The sequence below is a fragment of the Arctopsyche grandis genome, chromosome 13 (assembly GCF_051622035.1).
Source record: "Arctopsyche grandis isolate Sample6627 chromosome 13, ASM5162203v2, whole genome shotgun sequence".
In the NCBI taxonomy this organism is placed as follows: domain Eukaryota; kingdom Metazoa; phylum Arthropoda; class Insecta; order Trichoptera; family Hydropsychidae; genus Arctopsyche; species Arctopsyche grandis.
This window is the reverse complement of record NC_135367.1, coordinates 15,601,342-15,622,181: the sequence shown is the minus strand read 5'-3', so window position 1 is coordinate 15,622,181 and position 20,840 is coordinate 15,601,342. Positions and strand designations below refer to the sequence as shown.

The window sequence follows — 20,840 nt, the reverse complement described above, 5'->3', positions numbered from 1 at the left end:
TTTAATTGCATCTCCAATTACGCTCTCGTTGGAGATTTTGACCTGGGAGAATGATCTCGGAGAAGGTGAAAGTCAATCGAAGACGCCCACCGAACTATCGACGGAATACGCAATCCGCTCAGCTCCCACAGTCTGATTTTATATCTGCAACGACAACAACAACAACCGACGACGACATTTGCATTCGCCAATGCTTCGATTCCAGTTCTGCTGATTTGATTTCGCAGATCTTGCTTGTGGATCGGCCGTAGGTTTAGAGATTTCCGATTTGACGTATTGAAATTGTGAGACTGCAAGCCGTGCTTAGTGGATGTGATGCAACAATATGCACGTCATATGATTGAGGATGTAGTTTTTTCTTTTACTTTTTTTTAAGCACTAATAAGACTAATACTTTAAATAAATTTTAGAAATAGCACCTTAAGAAAAAGATACAAATATATACATATTTTAAATTTCATACCCATAATTACTTCTAAATTTTTATCTCGCTTCACAAGTGGAACTTATTCCGCACAACTTAAAAATCATTTTTTAGCTGTCATTTCTCTCAGATCTTCAATGAATTTTTTTTGTTATTTTTAAACACGCTCGATTCTGGTATACATAGATACTAAAAAACTGATTTTATAGGTAACCCAACACAAAATTATAGCTAAGACTCAAAAGACTTTGTATTTACTTTTCTATGTTCAAATTGCTATTTTTGTTAGTAAGTATCAACAACTGAAAGTCTATGTAAAAATGTCACAAATTTTCATACAACATATACATATATGTACATATCTAAACTTGATATGAAATATCTACATACATATGTGGGTCTACCTCACGGGACCGAAAGTGAAACGCCCGAAAACGCAAATATCGGAAGGCAAAGATCGAAAATCGAAAGATCTTAAGTCGAAGATAAAAAAAGGGTCTCTCCCCCCGTCGTACATTATCACTTAATTTGCGCGAGCAGGATATAACAGGAACAAGAGGAACAGGCTTTTCCTCCCGTATTCTGCGCGCGCACATTAAACAAGGCTGTATGAAAAAGAGAGAGATAATTTCACCGCATGCCACTCATATATATTATATATACATAGTACCGTTTACCATGCACTCTTTTTTTTTGATCTTTCGACTTAAGATCTTTCGATTTTCGATCTTTGCCTTCCAATATTTGCGTTTTCGGGCGTTTCACTTTCGGTCCCGTGAGGGGGACCGGTACATAAATATGTACATCGGCTTGTAAATTTCATTATAAACCACATCTCAATCTGAATGCTCTTCCTTACGACTGCCACTACTTACTATGTGTATCCTGTTTAATTTATGCCAAAACATTTAAAAGCCATAATCGACCATTTCAACACGTCTCCTTTTAAGAATATTCATATCTGTCTGCGTGCAAGAACACTCAGTTCTAACACACACACACACACACACAAATATAATAATGTTAATTTGAGCAATAAAAAAAAGAAACACGGAACAACCATTCGTCGAAATGTCTGCGACGTGTTAATGAGAATAAAAGCGATATTGCGAATGTAATACAAACCGACGAAAAAATAAAAGAAATCGATCGAATACATTTCAGACGTACATATGTACATATGTATCTTTATTTCATTTTTCGTCGCGTTATTTAAAATCGTACAAACGAAAAAAAAACAACAACAGCATAAAAGCATTTAGAATAAAGGCGCACCGGTTTCGAATTAGCGTATTATGACATTGTTTTGTTAGATTTTTTACGCGGAGAGGCTGCAAATACATAATAGAGCAAATGGCGGATCGTGTTGTTTGACATTCGCGCCCGTTGGATGGCGCCGGAAACGTGCAAGGTTTCCAACGTTAATATCTGCGATAATTTCTCTAATTTTTCCCGCCATTTTTGCATGTAAATATAAGTAGTATATATTATACATATGTACATATGTGTCGTAAACGCGATACGCAATAAAACGTCAATCAATTCAGCGCTGTCTTCGCCTTAAGCGCGCATTTGTATATTTTAAAGTTTAATTAATCAAAGCGAATGCCTATTGAGACATAATGGCTTCTCGAGTCATGCGTTAAATGCGCCATAATTTATTTTCGTTTCGACGCCTAACGAATTTTTTTACGCCTAATATTGATTGATAATCTTTATCTGCCGCCTCGAAGATATGCTACGGGATGTGGACATTTAAATCTGCTTCCTATCGGAACATGCGGGAGGAAAGCGTCACTCTATCTGGGAGTGTTTCAATTAATTACTCTCATTCGGAGAATGTTTTATTTTTATTTTTTTTAAATAAATGTAGACGCAAAGGTCGATCTTGATTATTCGAATGTTTCACAACAGAGAATTGTTAATATGGATCAAAATGTCTCTCCTATTCAACGACACCATCAGATGATCTTTGACTCAATGTTTACATTAACTAAATATTTAAAGATGTCTGCCTTATTGATGAATTTACTCTGACAATGATCTAGTAAGCAACTAGGGTTATTTTATGTACATTGGAGATTCTGACAGACGGATAGCCAAAGATAAAACTGTATAATATAGAGATTGACATAAGATCTTTTAAACCCAAATAAAAAAGTTTCTATTTCAAGCAAAATGTTTCAAGTTTGCTTGGTTGGTATTGCAAAGGCAATAGGAGGAAAACGTTCCCGACCAAATTCCATCCAATACTCTTAAAATATTTTCATTCTGTTGAGTGTCAAAGAAAATTGGGGGACCCATCATCAGACATGATCATCAAATTCCAGGATTATGAGGAATACGTGTAGGAAATATGTAAATCCAATGACATCCAAGTAAGATCTGCATACTTCCAATACGTTTTCCTCATTATCGTAGGTTTTGATTGTTTTCTTTGACCCTCAATATAACGAAAATTTGTCTTGAGTATTGGAGAAAATTCGGTCGAAGATGTATTCCTCTTATTGTCTTCACAATACCAAGCAAGCAAACCTGAAGCATTTTTCTTAGGATAGAAACGTTCTTTCTTATTTAGGTCCAGATCATATTTTTATCTTTGACTATCTGACTGTCTGACTGTCAGTTTAAGAAGTTTACAATATAAAACTCTTGTTGCTTACTTCATCATTATTATTGTTTTTGCCAGGATGGGTTTTATTCAATTTTTTTTTGACAATTTCAGTTAACAAAGTTTGATCTGTTATTTAGTATACTTTTGGGTGATTGGGTACTATCCATTTGCGTCATGTGACCTGCTCATCTGAGTTGCTCAAATTTGACAGATAGGAATACATGGGTCTACGTGACGAGCCAGAATGTTAAATTACAGAAAACACAAATATCGGAAGGCAAAGATCGAAAATCGAAAGATCTTAAGTCGAAAGATCAAAAAAAAAGGGTGCATGGTAAACGGTACACACTCACGTACATACTCACTTAATTTGCGCGAGCAGGGTACAACAGGAACAAGAGGAACAGGCTTTTCCTCCCGTATTCTGCGTGCGCACATTAATACGGGAGGAAAAGCCTGTTCCTCTTGTTCCTGTTGTATCCTGCTCGCGCAAATTAAGTGAGTATGTACCATTTACCATGCACCCTTTTTTTGATCTTTCGATTTTCGATCTTTGCGTTTTCTGTAATTTAACATTCTGGCTCGTCACGGAGACCGAGGAATACATATGTACGTACTCTTTTTGAAAATGGACTTACTTGATACGTATAGTACATACATAAATTAAAATTTTGAATCTAGGTCTAATTATTTTCCACTTGCTTGTGATGAAAGTGCGTTACTCAAGTTTGTGTGCTGTAAGAATTTTTTGTTTAGAATCAGCTCGTTGTAAACTATCTAGTCTTTGGATGTTGAGTAAAAAATTAGTCTCACTGGCGATTGCGGCTGAAGTCCATACTGTTCCTACGAGTACGTTCGATCTTTTTATGTAAATCAAAAATCGCAATCTGCGCAATCGTCCACGGTTCGGTTCAATTTCTTCACTGTTATACAACACCGGTACTTCCGATCGGCAATAAAGACCTCTCAGAATGCGGCCGCCGAACTCTCCTCTCGCACCACAAACGACCCGAAAGTGTTATGTGGCGCACCTGATGGTCGTTGAATAACCACACACACTGGATTTTATTATTTATTTATTTGTTATTTTTGTGTCCGCAAACCAATCTTGTGCGTATTGGACGATCGATAGATTTCATGTCGTTTACGTAACACGTTAACGCATGCGGTGCGTGCGAGTTACATTACCCGTTTTCTCTGATGCAAAAGTAGTCAAGTCCACTCGGATCGCAACTGATGCAACAGGTCCAGAATTAGGAAACATTATGAGATGATTGACGCAGTTACGTGTGTGTAGGTACATACATATCAATAAAGTTTTATAACGACACGTGTACGTACGAGTACACAATTAGATATGTTTACACCAGAACATGAAAATGAATAACCTTAATAACACTTGCCTCACTGTGCTAAAAAAATCCGTTAGCCACTGTGCTGGACCCCTGCGTCCAGTTTGTGTTTAATGTTAAAATAATGCAAAATCTGCGAAGTTAATTGTTGTAATTAGCTTTAAAATCATTGTATCCTTCCCTTGTGATAAAGGCACCTTAGTGGATAAAGTCGTCGACTTCCTTTTAGAGCGTTGGAATTTATGAGAGTCTCACATCTGATTTTTGTTTTATCTAGACCCTGTCTACTCTCTATCTCTATTCCACGAAGTAGTTCAGCCATTTCATCTTTATTGCTGGCCATTAACGTCGTGTCGTTCGCGAATCTTATGTTAGAAATCTTTCTGGCGCCTATTGTTATTCCACCTTCTTATCCGTGGAGTACTCTTCTCATTATGTATTTCTCATATAAATGTGTTATGTATATTAAAAAGACCAGGAGACAGTATGCATCCTTGTCGGACGCCTTTATTTACATGGATTATAATGTATTCTAATCATCCATTCCACTTCTAATTGTATGTAGTGTCTCTCAATTAGTCTTAAAATGAAGTTGCACTTTTGGAAACGGAGGTCTGCGACCGCGAATAAATTGTCGATCAATCTTCTTATATACCCATACAAAGATAAATGTTTTCAGATAAACAGTTTTTAATTTAGAATTTCCGAATATCTAAGGTAGTCTTAAGCTTTAGGACTTGAAAAAAGTCTTTTACTCCGATTTAAATGCCGACCTACATATAATTTTACTTCCGAATACCTAAGACATATTTATGCATATTGAAAAAAATGGTCTGGAAAACGGGAATAGTATGCATTCAATCACGTTGCAGATCTTTGTTGCCCAAAGTGGAACTACACCTTTAGACTTGAGATATGTACATACATTTTTACAATCTGATAATTAATTCGTCTAAAGCTTGTAGTTAGAATACGCATGTTATATTTGGAATCATTACATATTTCAGATATATTTGTATTATAAAATAAACTCTAGAAAATTGGATAGATTGTAGAAATCTGTAACACGGTATTACAGGTAACTGTAACACTGAGCAAACTGCACCGTGCAAAAGTGTAATTAAATCGCAGAATCCAATATAGATCTACGAGAGCACTGCTGTCATCTGATACGGGTTTTATTAGAGCGTTGCGCGCCACACTTTGAGAGTCGTTTTCAATCGGTATGGACAGGTTTTTCTAGTGTTATGCCATTCGCGCGGCCGGCTACCACCAGTGAGAGTGTAATTTTATATCGAATTGTCTGTAAGGCATCTCTGTATGGATGTGTGTATGTACACGAGGAATTTATGATTAACCAGAAACGGTATTCATTCCGAAACGTGTAGGATAAGTATGTGCACATTGTTGGATGCGTAATAAATGCGTGGATAATACACCTACACCTGCGGTCGTTAATTTAATATATTTTCACTCGGGTGTTTAGTGGCCTTGCGATGCCTTAAAACTTGCACGATCGAGTGAAGAAGGCTGTGAATATAATTTCAGACGTGTATGTACATATGTACATACATATATGTATTCATTTGAAAGATAATTTTAAACCTACATATGTACATCCAATTTCAAAAATGATTTCCAAAAAAATAATACAATACTTTACAAATATTTATTGATACTTCACATATGAATGTACATAAGTATATGCAGATAAAGTAATAACTTGTCAACGAAAGAGTTAGGTATTTATTTATATAGAAAAAAGAGAATAGTCAAGTTACTCCTATTCATTGGTAATCGACATTTATAAATACATTTTTATTCAATATTAACATAATAACGAGGAGAACTAGGAAGTGGAATACGTGGGTGAGAGGTATGAAATATGTAAATACATAGGTAGTTGATATAGTGGATAGTGTAAAGAGATTGAAATAGCGATGTGCGGTTAGCTAGAAGAATGAACGATAGATGGACGAAAGAAGTGTTTGAACGGTACCCGAGAGTATGTAAAATGATGCAAGGAGGACTAAGAGGGATATGGTTGAATTAAATTAGGAAAATGTGTGTGATGAGATGAATGGGGGTTGCTCAAAGCATTGGAAGCGTGTTGCAATGACCTTCATCCAGCAGTGAATGGTGAATGATCCTCTAACATTCTAATTTTCATGTGCTATAATCCAAGCCCATTACTGTAGTCTCTCCCCTACCAAACAATTTATTTGCATCTTAAGTTTGATAAGATTTTTACAAATCTTTTTTTAAATGACCCACCTAAAATAATTTGAGCACAGAATCGATACGTCAATTGATGGAAAAAAATGTTCGTAAATGTAGAAAAAAAAATACGTAGTCAAAGTAGTAAATAGTCCTGTTTTAATGGGAAAATGTATATAAAACATTATATCGAATCTATACGTCGAATATGTTCAATACTTTCTATTAATTCTGAGTACCAAGTTCAAGTGCGGAATTTTTGTACGTAGATTGTCATCGTAAATTGATTCCTCTCAATATAAACTCTCTCTTTGCCTTCATTTCTGACAATATCTAAATGCACTCAATGCAAATAAGTGCCTTATTATTTTATACGAAAGGCTTGGTCTCTGTATTGAACAGTTTGACGTAATACCCATAACTGTGATATGACAAAATGTCATATCACAGCTATGGGTGAGAATTTATTACGGGTACGAATTTATGTAGTCTTTGGTATTTGGTCCTTAGGTCTGACTTTGTGTTGTATTTTCAGGCAATGGAGGCCGAAACAACAACCATACCAATGGTGTTAGCTACACTGACGGTGGGGCAGTGTCTCCGAGGTCTCCAAGAGAAGAACCCTTGAACAACTCTGGTAGTCCTGCAGCTCACCAGTATGGCAGGTTCGACGCCAGCGCCCTTCACATCGCCCACGCCCTCAAGCAGACCGAACTGCAAAGGGCCTACGCCAGATCCAGAGAGAAACCGATCGATTGCTATCTGGTGAGTCTCCTCATTCTAAAATCGCTCCCATCGCCATCGTTTCCAATTAAAAATGCTTGTACGCAACTTTTTGTCGCGTTTTCCTATCCGGCACGTTCTCTTCCTCCTTTTTGCTCCCCCTCCCTGTCACACTTTCACCTTGTTCGGTTGTGACACTCTCGTGAGTTTTTTCGCATTTGATTGGCGTTTTATTTCACTTTGCGTCATCGTGCCGTCACCGACATTAGTATGTAAATCTGAACAACTATTTTATTTAACCCATCGACAGTTGCTTTTTACGGACATTACGACGGCGTCGTGTAATTTTTTTGTGAGAGAAACGTTTATATCCAAAAGACCTAACGGTTTCTATTTTGAATCTTGTGTGTGACAAGCGACACAAGAATGCCGTCGAATTTTCTTTCATCTTTTCACCATGCGTCTTTAGATTATCTTGCCATGTACAATTGATTGTAATTTCAACCACAGACACGCATATCACCAGTTAAATATATACTAATGAAACAAATCATGATGTACTTCAGAGGTTGCCACACGGGCTTTTTTCGGGAGTAGTTTATATTTTGGGAGTGAACTTTTTTTCCCGAATAAAAAAGGACGAATACCAGTCAAGGAACTGATATTGTTCTCGCGTCTTTTGAAAATAAATGACTTCAATGAATACTTATGACTAGAAATCGGCGCGAGACCGTGCTATTTGGACAAAAAATGGGAGCTTTGGGGCTATTTTCCAGGAAAGAGGGCAAACTACAAAGCTCGAGAGTAAAAAAAAAAGGTTCGCCATAGAAATGGACAATGGTGAGCAGGGTCGCACCAAAGCTTACTTATGACCAGAGATCGGCGCGGAAATGCGCCAGCACAGAAGAAAATGGGATCCTCTTGTCAATTTCTATTGTTAACCTTTTTTGCTCTCTAGAGACGATATCTAAACTCTTCCGCGCCGATCTCTGCTTATGACTAAAGAGCGGACCCAGTGCGCGCTGTTCATTCTTCACATGTTGTAAATGCATTGTTAAAGGTTTGCCGAACCTTTTTTACAAAGCATTTACAATAATGGAACAATAGACGGCGCGTTTCCGGTCCTACTTCTACATACTTATGACATATTAGTACCGGCAATGCCTTTTCATTCAGACTATTTTTCTATTAAATAACTGTTAAATATTTTTTATTCTACCTATTCCATTAGAAATACATTATTTAGTTGCCAGCAGGGATGTTCATTTTATTTAAAAATAATAGTCTCAAAGGAGCCGAATAGTTAAAACAGGAAATAGTGTTTATTCCGGACGAACCGATGTTGTTAAATGAAAGTGCAAACCTATCTAAATACAAAAGTAGGTATAAACCTCCCCGACAAAGAGAAAAAAGAAACGACGGATCTCATCATAATATTTAACACGAAAATATTATATTTACATACATACATATGTACATTGTTATTGATTTATTTTATTAAAATACATATTATAATTTATATAGAAAACTGCTGTCACCTGTATCTATAGAAAAAATAAGCTAATAGGATAATACTGGTAAAATGAACTACGTCCAAAAAAACATCCCATGTCAACGAGTTAAAAACAAAACAAAAAGATCACCTATTCTTACAGCGAGATGTCAGTCACAAATGTCACAATGACAGTTGAGCCTGGGGTATTTGGCCATAACAAGCATATCGAATCACCATTCTAATATAAACATTTTAACATTCAATATATAACCTATGCGTGAAGTAAATATATATGAGAGATAATGAGAGCCTAAAATGCAAATTTTATAAGATTTAGAGCGAAAAAGATAGAGCTATAGGCCCTTAAACAATTAAAATCTGGCAAGACAAGTGGATGGCGGAAAGTCAAACATATGTATAAGGTTACTGCCTATTAAACGTCACCGTTTCCAAAAATTACGAAAATTTAGAAGTGTTTATTACGATTATTTTTCACCATCGAACTATCAAAATCGATTTAAATTTCCATCATTGACCAAACCGCGCAAAATGGCAAAGTTTCAAAACGATCCGAAGACTGTAGGAAATACTGAATCGTTTGTGAAGTAAACCTTAGAAAAATGGCCCGCGTGGCGACCAGTGATGTACTTGTAGATTCGGTCGCCACTTTTCATCGGTTTTGCAGTTTCTAAGATGTTAGGCCGAATGTTTCGTTCAATCCGGTTATTCTACAAGTTTTATTTTTCACCTGGAATTTTACTAATAATAATCGACATGTTTTAACCAGTTTGGTGACTGAGTAAACGCTCAAGTTTCAATGGGTCATGCCGATTTTTATCACGTTTCACTCAGTAACCCACGGGTCAAATATTTTAGCGAGTATCCCATTCGCACTTTATTGGCAACTGCTATGATCCAAGTGTGAAAAGTCTTCTGTCTGAATCATCCAATTGCATATTAAATTATTTTTAATGGACTACTATGATTATCCTTGATGTGAATCCGGTAGTAAGACTTGGTGCCTACTTTAATTCGACACATGCATACGTTCAGATATACATAGGTAGATAGGATCACGTACGATTCGGCGTGAGTTTTCAACACCGATGATGTTGAAGTTGAATGCTTTTGCAATTCAAATTTTGCTTGTCCGTATCAAACATGCTACATCCTGTATTTGAACATGTGCGCGCGCGCTCACGTACGCGAACAATATATCCCGATCGGGTCTTCAGAGCAGAAAAAAGGTAGTTTTGTTTTTTGATCAGGCCGAAAAATCAATTCGACCAATTCGTAGTACTTCTTGCGATCCTTTTTTATCGCTATGTAAACACAAAGATGACGCACAAATGTCTTCTACACAGAGTCATCATTCATATGGAATATGCCTATTCCATTTTAACCACACCAATTAATTGCGGAAGGTTGACGTTGTTGCAATACTGTGTTTCAAAGACGTTTTTAAAACGTTACATAACCTAACAAAGTAAATTATTGCATGTCGAGTGTGATGTAAGATACACTTTTACCGAAAAAAAAAGTTTAAACAATAAATCAAACGTTTCTAGCTATCTAACGACTCATATGGCATATCGTTGTTTGGTTTTGAAATTTGTGCTTTTGTGTATGCGTAAGTTTATGTTCTTCCATTTGTTTTTCGCTTAGATGTACCTAATTGTTCTTTGGCACTAATATTGATTTTAAAAATTCAATACCTTCTCTCCAAAATCCCTATTAGGATTTTATTTCTGTATGACTTTTAATAGATAAAATAAACATACTGAATTATACTGAAGTGAGAATTTCTATTGGCCTACCTTGAAAGGAAGTCTTTTTAGGATTGATTGTTTGTAATAACTCCCAAACTAAGGAAAATAATAAAAGAATACATGATCATATGTTTAAATTTGACGAATATTTCTATGGAAAAAAAGAAGGAAAATTTTGAAGCAAATTGTTACTAACGGCAGAGTTAAATTGCTGGAGGGAGTCAGGTTAGAAATGTATGTGCATAAATTTCATAGATCAGCATACCAGATTATTATTTTTTCACCATTGTTGGACAATTGGATGAGCTGTAATGCCACAATGTTCCAGATTTTCAAATTACTAAAATCAAAGGTATCATAATCAGAAAAAACATGAGTAAATAAATATACATAGTATTTACATATGTATGTACGTACATACTGTATTTATAAAAATAGTCGAGAAGTCTTTGGGCGCAAATGCACTGATTCGCACGGCACGCCATGCTTAGGTAGACCCCAGCTGGGATGGGCGTATCCTCATGGCATTGTTAAATCGTACGATTTTGTTATTTCCACAAGTTTCTCCTACATTCCTTCAAATATAGGAATCAACACTATCAATCACTGTTAAACATATGTATTTCAATACAAAACAATCACAGAAAACACTCCAGGGGGTGAGTTTTGGCCTGGATTGCCATAGCATAGATCAGATAGCCATAGCATAGTGCTGGATTTTTTTTTCGTGTGCAAAACTATCTAAAAAACACGTGCCTCGTACCACTCTGTGTGACCGCGCCCCTTGTGGTAAGAACACATTCAAAAGTGCGGCATGGGACGTGCACGTACACTCTAGCTGTGAGGGCGTACCTTCACACTGGACGGATTGCCCATACCGAGATCGATCTAATTATGTAGAAAAGTTTCTCCTACATTTTTTCAAATATGGGAATCATAGCCATCGATCCCTGTTAAACATTTGCATGTATATCAATACAAGGATAAAATAACACCGAAAAAATTCCAGGCGGAGAGTTTTGGCAAGGATCCCGAAGGCATAGATTAGACGTGCTAGCGGTTTTTTTGCATGTGCAAAACAATCTTTTAAAAAAACGTGTCGCGTACCTCTCTGTGAACCTTAATTTTCATACCAAATGATTCGAGGGTGTTGAAAATCGGATCTCGTCTCCTCCAGTAGACAGTTCAACGACTTTAGCAATTCGTCATATTGGTAATTGGTGGATCGAATCTTCCGCCGTGGGATAAAACGGCTGTTGAGGTCGCATTTTAGTGCGGCCATGACCCATTCGATGCCCATCTCATTTCTGCTGGGTTCGCTTTCGTCGCCGGTCGTTTAAAAATTAAAATTCTGACCGCCTTTGGTCGACATGTGTATGTAGGGACAAAACGACCCAATGACACAGAAAGTGCAACCGGAAACACGTTCGTTGTTGACGTTGATTTGTGTATATCCGGATCCGAAGTCAACGTACATATACACGATCGTGAAAATCTTCGCTGAAAAAAATCACAAATATAATTGACGACACCTTGATAAAAATCTGGTGTGCTCGAACTTACTCACTGACGACTTTCTCCATTTCATTTTCGCAAATACCACTTGCGTATCTCGCAAATTCAGTACATAACCATAGACAATTGACGCATGTGCATCATTCAAGTAGCCAAAGGGGCACATAGGAAAATTTCTTCCCATTATATATCACATATTTTAATAAATACACATGTATAAAAGTAGGAAAATATACTTTTAGATTAACATGCCTATTGTTATATAAAAAAGGTCAAACGGTATTCATGGGAAATCTTATAATAAAATTGTATACTTGTGTATGTATATACAGTCTACTTTTGAATATTAATTACAAAATTTATGTGTTTATCCACCGTACGTATAAAATAAACTAGTTCTATAAATTTAATATTATATGTAGCAGTTTCGGTAGTCAAAATATGCAAAGATATTAAAAGCTTTAATTCTATATGTGTTTGAATATAATTATCTATAATGGCGTACTATAAAAAATACAATTTTGTAAAGGAAGTCAAACTTTATGTCGGTTCTACATATATCTTCAATATTGGCGAATCAAAATGATTCCGTTTCGAACGTACAAACGTACATATTTACAGTTAATTACGACGTAAACTCGTTTTATTTGTTTTTTTTTTATTATGTCATTATATAGGTACTAAAATTAATTGTGTAATTAAGTAATTCCAGTTGAATATAGATGCGAAGTAAATACGAGCTCGTATCAATGATTTTAGTGCATTACGTTCGTCGATAATAATGAGTATAATTATCTTATTTAATAATCATGACTAGAGTATAGTCATTAAAGATGCAATCATATATATGTGTTAAAGTTGAAGTGTATCTTCCAGTTATATATTTGTCTTTGGATGAATATTAGTGCTTGTATTGATCGTATTGTATACAATGTTTGCAATGCACTTGGCAATATTTGACCATAGAAGTCGGGTATAATTAAACCGTAAGTTTAAGAAACCATTTTATTTTGGAATTGAAATCGTTTACTATATATGTATGTATTTGTCGTAAAAACGTCATATATAATACAATACTAATAAATGGCAATTCTTCTACTCTCATTTTTTTTAGCTATCAGCTCAAGTTCCGGCATATTTCGACTGCGTTATAAATTTGACTACTGTCTTATGTCAGTCATAAAAACATATTATAACGTTCTCACGTGTTTAACTCGTCTTTGAATGCTTGAAAACGTTTTATTGAGTTACATCGAACGTGATGCGGTTCGACAATTGTGATTTTCGGACATAGCAATTGATTGTTTGATATTCAACGCTCGTTTTTATCCCATCACATTTGTTTTTTATCGCCATAATATTTTTTACATACATATCTATATTTATGTATATATTAAAAATAAAGCATGAGTCATCGTCGAGTGCATTCTGCTTAGAATCGATCCCTTCCTTCATATATGTATGCAGTTGTTCACTATTAAGGGTGACTAATAAACACCTGACCCTTCGTCTTCGCTCGCATGGAACGATATTGAACTTGATTTTTTTACGCATTTCCCCCTTCGCTTTGAATTCATTCAATCAGGTGTTTTATTTCTGATTTTATTTATTTATTGCTAAATCTTGCCATTCTTGACCTTATTAGGTATCGAATCGAAACCTTTCCGTATGTCATGGAATAATTAAGGCCATTAAACTGTTCACTGTAGTGTATAGCATGCAATCAAATCAAACTCGTTTAAAAACAATTAAATAGCATCTTGTAATACATACTTACGTTATTGTTAGACGCCAGGGGAGATCAACTTCCAACTCCAGTGTTCACTCCAGCTTGTTCATGGAAATACTAGTTTATTCATACACGAACTATTGGTTTTAGTTTAAATGCCAACAGTCAAAATGTACCTCCAAATACTCATCAGCTGTCAACTTTTACATAGCTGTCAAAACTTTTAGATGTTAAATCGTCAATTATTTAAAACGGGAAATCTTATGGAAACCGCATTAAAACGTTGCTATAATTCCTGTATATTGCTGTAATTTCGATTTTGAATACTTAAACTTAAGCCTAATAGTTGGTGCATGAACAAACTATTTCGTTTGTCAATATATTATTTTGTGTACAGTGTACACTATAACTAACTATAACCAAATTAGTTCGTGTATGGACATACTAGTATGTTCATGAACGAACAAAATGTACACTTGGACTGTAACGTATATGTAGTACATGAGAATTGTCAATAGATGAAGTATTGTGATTGTGAAAAAAATCGACCTTGAAATTGTGATTGTGATGTGTCTTTTTTAACCGTTTATATTTTACCGTAAGATAAATCAAAGACTGAAATTAAAATAGCAAAGGGTAGCAGAGACTAACTTAAGTGTTAATTGAGCTAAGCCAAATTAAGCTTTTCAGGTCCACAAATTATTATTTATGATAATTTCTTATTATTTCGGAAATAAATCTCTCCTTTAATTTTGATCTTTTTTGATACGTATGCTCATATTTTTATAAATAATTTTTATGCTGGAAGTGAAACAAGTCTACTCTCATTGATCTTATGGATGATATTAGTAAGGATAGCACCACAAGGATCTCTGCTGTGTCGTAAAACTCATTTTATGATAGAGTTTACAGTAAATTTTTTTTGTAATATACATGTTTCATTCCGCTAATATCTACATAGTTAGTTTCGCTCATGACTCCTAATAATTTCATAGATTTTATCAATGAAACCATACTCTTTTATGTAGCAATCTTAAACTTTTTGTTCAATACATTGTTGTCGGAAATGTATTCCGATTGTTACAAGCGGTAAATCAGTTGAAGATCATTAATTTTCAATAACTCACACACCGAGTATCTTGCCCATCTCTCTCGAGCTGGTTTTTCACTCTTTCTGGAGCGCGAAGCATGCGAAACATGACTGATTGACTTTTTGATTGACCGCCTCTGCCTATCAACTCTGTTCCGCAATGTTTACGGCGATGGCGGGCATGTGCTTTGTTAACGCCATCGTGGTGTTGCGGAACAACAACGGCCAGCCAGAGTTGGTTGTTGGTTGGTGATGTTTAATTGTTCGTATAAGTATGGCGGCGCAAGTTTAAGGTCGTCGGCCTTGCATGGCCAGCGAACACGGCCGCCGTCGTTGGCCACGACGTTCTTGCGAGCGCAACTCCTCGTTACGCTCCAGAGCCTGGGGGGGAACTCTGGCCCACCCCCTGAAAAATCAGCACCTTTCGCTGCCCTCGTTTCAGCTCAGCTGACTTCAGCATGCACCCCCTGAAGTTCCTCGACAATTTCACTACAATCCTCTGAAGTCGTTCTCTCAACTTATGTACATAGAATGAATGTACATAAAGACAATCGCTTTTGATCTAGAGTTTTAATGATGTAAAAAGTTTCTTCTACTGTGAGAGAACTATACTGTAATCCTCTTGCAACTATTAATTCAATATTTATCACAATTGCCAATCAGGGCCGGCTAAAATGTATGCATAAATCTTGGGATTACCTTTTAATATAGGAATTACAGGTATAATATTAAATATAAGAATAAATGAGATCCGCTCATTTTGTTTTAATGTGGAATTACGTACGCTTTAGATTATAGTTTCTTGCGAAATTGAAAATACCAGAGTTGCAGTCTGTTATGTATATATAGTGCATTTGCCTTATGATCGTGTTAGAATTAGCAATGGTTTCGTTTATTGCGATTATTTACAGGATCACATATACATTTCTGCACAAATGAAATACTGCAGACTGTTGCTAGGACAACACGCTGATAAAGCATTCTTGCTTTTTTCAATAACTGCTATTATTGAGAGATAATGGAGACATATTTTTCATGTCGTAACCAACTCACGAATAATGTAAGTTTTGTTAAAAAGTGAGATTTTCAACGGTGTCAAAAGATTTTTTGATTATTTCTTGATATCGTTTTTGTTTTAGCTCAATGTCCAGAATCTGAGGATTAAATATCGTTAAACGTTATTATTATCTGGTTATAATCATCCGTATGATCACAATGCAGCATGTAAACTGCATTCCATTGCTGTGGTGGGTCATGTATTCAATCATTCCTATGAGCTCCTCTCGAGGCTACTTCCTCCTTGCTCACCGTAGCTCGAATACAAAGAATTCCTGTTTGAACCGCTCAGTTCACGAGGTGTTAATGTCATATTGACGAAAGCATTTTAAACCGTTGCGTTCATTTGCGAACACAAATTGCACTATTGTGCAAGACTTCAGTTGACATTGTTTGCACATTGCCATGTTTACGATATTATTATGCATTATATGCGGGTACATCATAGTGAATACAATAGCGGTTGTTCCAAACGTTTAAACACTTACGTAACCACTTGGAACCATTTTACAAAGTTTACACGGTTTAATTTTGAAAAGTACCAGCCTCAATCTCGTCAACGACTGGTGCTGAATGCACGTGCTAAATTTAAAATGTTTCCGTCTTTTATTTTTAGAAATATTTAAATGTTTGCAAAATTTTGTGATGTAGTATCAGTGCTTTCAATCTATTATATGGGATATTCATTGCCATAACTTTTATTAGATGAATTGTTTAAAAAATTTGCATGAAATACAAGAGCGGTTCATTAGCAACGCCTCTAATTGGCCTCCTGCTGCCTTTTTTGTAATTATTCTGTTAAATTTACTATCAATATTTAATGTGATATAATTAATTTGCTTTTATCTTCGTTTTCTACAACGAATGAACATGTTAAGTGGGGAAAATTGCAATATTGTGTGTGCCTACATAAATATGTACATATACATATGTATATGTACATACATATGTGTGCAAGATCGATCCGTAAATTATTATAATAGCCTGCTCAACGTTCACATTTCAGGTTAGTAATTGGTCTGCGTCTGTTACACTGTCTTTTTATCATTCGAAAGGAAAATAAATTTCTAGTTTGTCTTTCAATAAAACCTGTCAACACTCGCAGTGAAAGTACGGATCAATGTGATAACGCCACCATAATGACCCATCGTTTATCAAGTGCGGCAATCTTGCCTGGCAGTTGTACGATCTGGGTACGTGTACTTGAATATCTGGATAATTTGAAATTGTCCAAAGTGGTTTTATTATTTTGCAACCGTGCATCCATCGGACACGCTCTGCAGTTCGCGAGCAAAAATAAAAAAGGTCGCATCTGGAGCGGACTCGATCGGATGTGGGAAAGCGAACGGGCCGCGAAACAATAGTAATTAAGCATAGTAATTAGGTAACAGTAAATGCAGTAAATGCACACGGGCGACCGCCGTTACGTCAATTGTGTCCGCGATATTGAAAAGCGCGCGGAGAACGAGCGTGATGATTACAAATTGGACAAAGGAAATATTGTGTATGCAATTTTGGCTCTTTAAAAGGCCAATGTCAAAATAGATACAAGTAAAAAATTTGGAACTGAAATTCGGTGGGAATCTTCGAGTCGTCATCATCATTATTGGATTCACGGCTTAATGTCGGATTTGCTAGACATTAAGATCCTCTGCTAATCTTCTCTCCCCTGGGCAGCATCCCTCCAGTTGTGTATTTTTAACCACTTCATCGCCATAAGCGCACCGGTGCGCGATCCTTCGTATTTAAGGCCATGACTCGAAAATAATTTTGGGTTCTTCACAGTGACATGTAAAAATATCCTGTGATACTAATCAAATTGAATTGCTAGTTTGTGATATATTATCCATTTGTGATATAATAGCCAGCAGCATAGCTCGGTCGTTAAGCTTCTGCTTAGCGTCAAGAAGGTGCCGGGCTCAATCCCTGAATGAAAATGAATTTTTCAGAGTATGCTGTTGGTCAGACCTGGATTTGTGACTCCAGGTTGATCGTTTCCTATCAGAGTTTGCCAATTTTCTCTGATTTCATTGTTGAAACGGTTCCCGGAAAAAAAATTGGCTAAAATCCTTTCTACCTACTATGTCACCACTATTTGAAGTTTGATTGATGTACAATAAAATTTATGTACAATTCATAGATGTCTCGTTAATTTGCGAGTTTTTCAGTGTCTCGTAATTCAATGACTTGTAATAAAAAATGCTGCATTTGTATTTGTAATTGGCCAGGAAGGCACATTAGGATTTACCTGTAAGGCCTTCCTGGTATATACATATGTAAATAAAAATAAAAAATATATTCAAGAGGTAGTGTCGAGGGTTGGCACTAAACACATAATAAAATAATCGAATCGGTTTCTACAAACGCGTGGCGATTATGTGGTTAGGTAAGGCACAAACACACTGGAACGTACGGCACGTGCCCGTGATTTCCAGTTAGGAAGGGCACTTCTTCAGGTCATTATTAAAAGACAACGCCCGTCACTCTTACCATTCAGGAGTTTCTCATTAATGTTTTATTACTGTACACTAGTTGATTAATATGTACATAGATAGCTTATTTACATATGTATCATACATATGTACATTATTTCATCATCACACATAGTCACGCTCACATTTATTACGCAGTTTAAACACTCTTTCCTATCTAACGAAGAGTTATCGACAACATTTTTTCAGTAGAAAGTAAAATGAAATTCGACAGTATTGTAAACAGTTTCGATGGAAATGATAATAACGGTTATATCGATGGCGAACGTGCGTAGAATGCGCGAAAGTAAAATCGAGAGCACACATCGCCAGTTATGATATCGATAGTAAGTATAAAAATATTAAATCGCCGCCATTATATGTTGCTCTGTCGGTGGACAACTTTCTTTGGATTATTATTTATAGATCAAGAAAAAAATCACTGTATAAATTGCATTTTCAAGCGTGAAAGGGCTCAACTTGTATATTGTGCAAGAGCAATGTTTACCGAGAGTAATTTTTGTTTATAGAAGAGTTATCGCTTGCGTCAAGTGAAAAAAATTATGTTTATTACTCTGTACATATGTATGTCTTCCACGTGGCAATTATAATTTTGACGTTTAAATATATTAAGGTGGTCCAACCTCGAACGTGTGCTTCTTTCATTAAATTTTAGAACAGAGTTGTGGGCTCGGTACCAATGGTGATTTTCTCCGGCAAGAAAGAGTTTCGATGATTATTCTGTTAAAATAAGTCAATCTTTATTGTGACCTTTAGTTGACTAATGACAGACTGGTGCATAGGGTATAATTAAAGTCGGCACTCATTCTTCGCTAAGACTCCAGAGACAATAATCATCATTGCTCAAACTGCACCATGCTATTAAACTTTCTATTGTATAATATAATCTGTTGTTTAAAACAATAATTGTATGGAGAAAAATTGAAATGATGTATACGCTTACAACGTGTTATTACTATCTCACTGTTTGCTACAGTTTATTTCCGAGCATGAATTTATTTGTTTTTCAACAATTTTTGTAGTGCACTATTCCGCAATGGTCACGAGCGTATCCAACTGTAACGCACAGACCGGAAGTTCCCAGTTTCAATTCCGATAAGATAAGATTATCCTCTTTCGTTTGTTTTGAGCTTTTGGTACGCGTCCGAAAAATTGGACACGCTTCGATCACTCAATTTGTAGGATTAAAAGTGCAGAGTTGCAGAAAGAAACTAACTGTACTCACTGAGGACGAGAGAACAAACAGCAGGTCTATGTAGGACACTGGTCGCCACGCGGGCTTTTTTTCAGGCTTAGTTCATTTTTCCAGTATTATTCTATTGGCCTATTATTTTATATAAACAGTTGACACGGGTTTTCATTATAAAATATAATATGTATTAAGAAAATATATAAACAAGTACTGTGTTTTGTAATTAAACAAATCAATAACAATGTAAATATTTTCGTGTTAAATATTTTAGATAAGATCCGTTCTTTCCTTTTTCTCTTTGTAAAGAAAATTTATACCTACTTTTGTATTAAGGCTTGCACTTATGTTACATAAGTTATGTACATTTAGGGTGAAAACACACTGAGTAGGACGTGGTACGTGTGTTTTCTTTTTAGTAATTCTAAACATGCGAAAAAAACGCAGCACCCCTAGCCCATATACATGGTACACAATCCCAAAAATCACCCCCTGGAGTGTTTCCAGTGATATTGTATCCTTGAATTTATCCTTGCTCGATAGTGATCGATAATGGTGAATCCCATATTCGAAGAAATGTAGGAGAAACTTGTCGGATATGCATACATGTGCATTCTGCACGTGTACAGCGGGAAACCAAGGACATGTGACTTCCCATACCACTCAGTGTGTTTTCGCCCTTAACAATATCGATTCGTCCGTCCGTAATAAACATTATTTCCTGTTATAATTATTCGGCTCCTTTGGGAGTATTACTTTTAAATAAAATGAACAACCCTTCTGGTAAATAATGTCTTTCTTAGAGAAAAAAGTATTTAGTTAAAAGTAATTGCATACGAAAGTAGTCTCAATGGGCATAGCAGGTACTAATATTCCAAAAGTATTGATTGCAGCAATTCATTTTCAAAAGATGCGAGAAAAATATCAGTTTCTTGACTGGTATTCGTCCTTTATTAATAAAAATGGCTCACGCTCAAAATATAAACTACACCCGAAAAAAGCCCGCGTGGAAACCACTGATTTAGGACCATTGACAGTATGAGCTTTCATCTAGCCTTTTTCTCATTATTATTCCTATTTAGCATAAGAACTTCATAAACTAGAACACACAACTCTGAATTATGGCCATTATTTTTTAGTATGTATGACAATGTCCGTTACGACTAGAATAATTG

General features: G+C 35.8%; 1 protein-coding gene across 1 annotated transcript in view; it reads left to right on the top strand.

The window, feature by feature from the left end:
• The window catches only part of Hil (peptidase hillarin), a 57,946-nt gene that overhangs the window by 16,529 nt on the left and 20,577 nt on the right, over positions 1-20,840 (top strand). Inside the window, exon 4 of the mRNA XM_077443676.1 lies at positions 7,143-7,372. Within this exon, the coding sequence (XP_077299802.1) occupies positions 7,143-7,372 (230 nt within the window). The remainder of the gene's footprint in view (positions 1-7,142; positions 7,373-20,840) is intronic.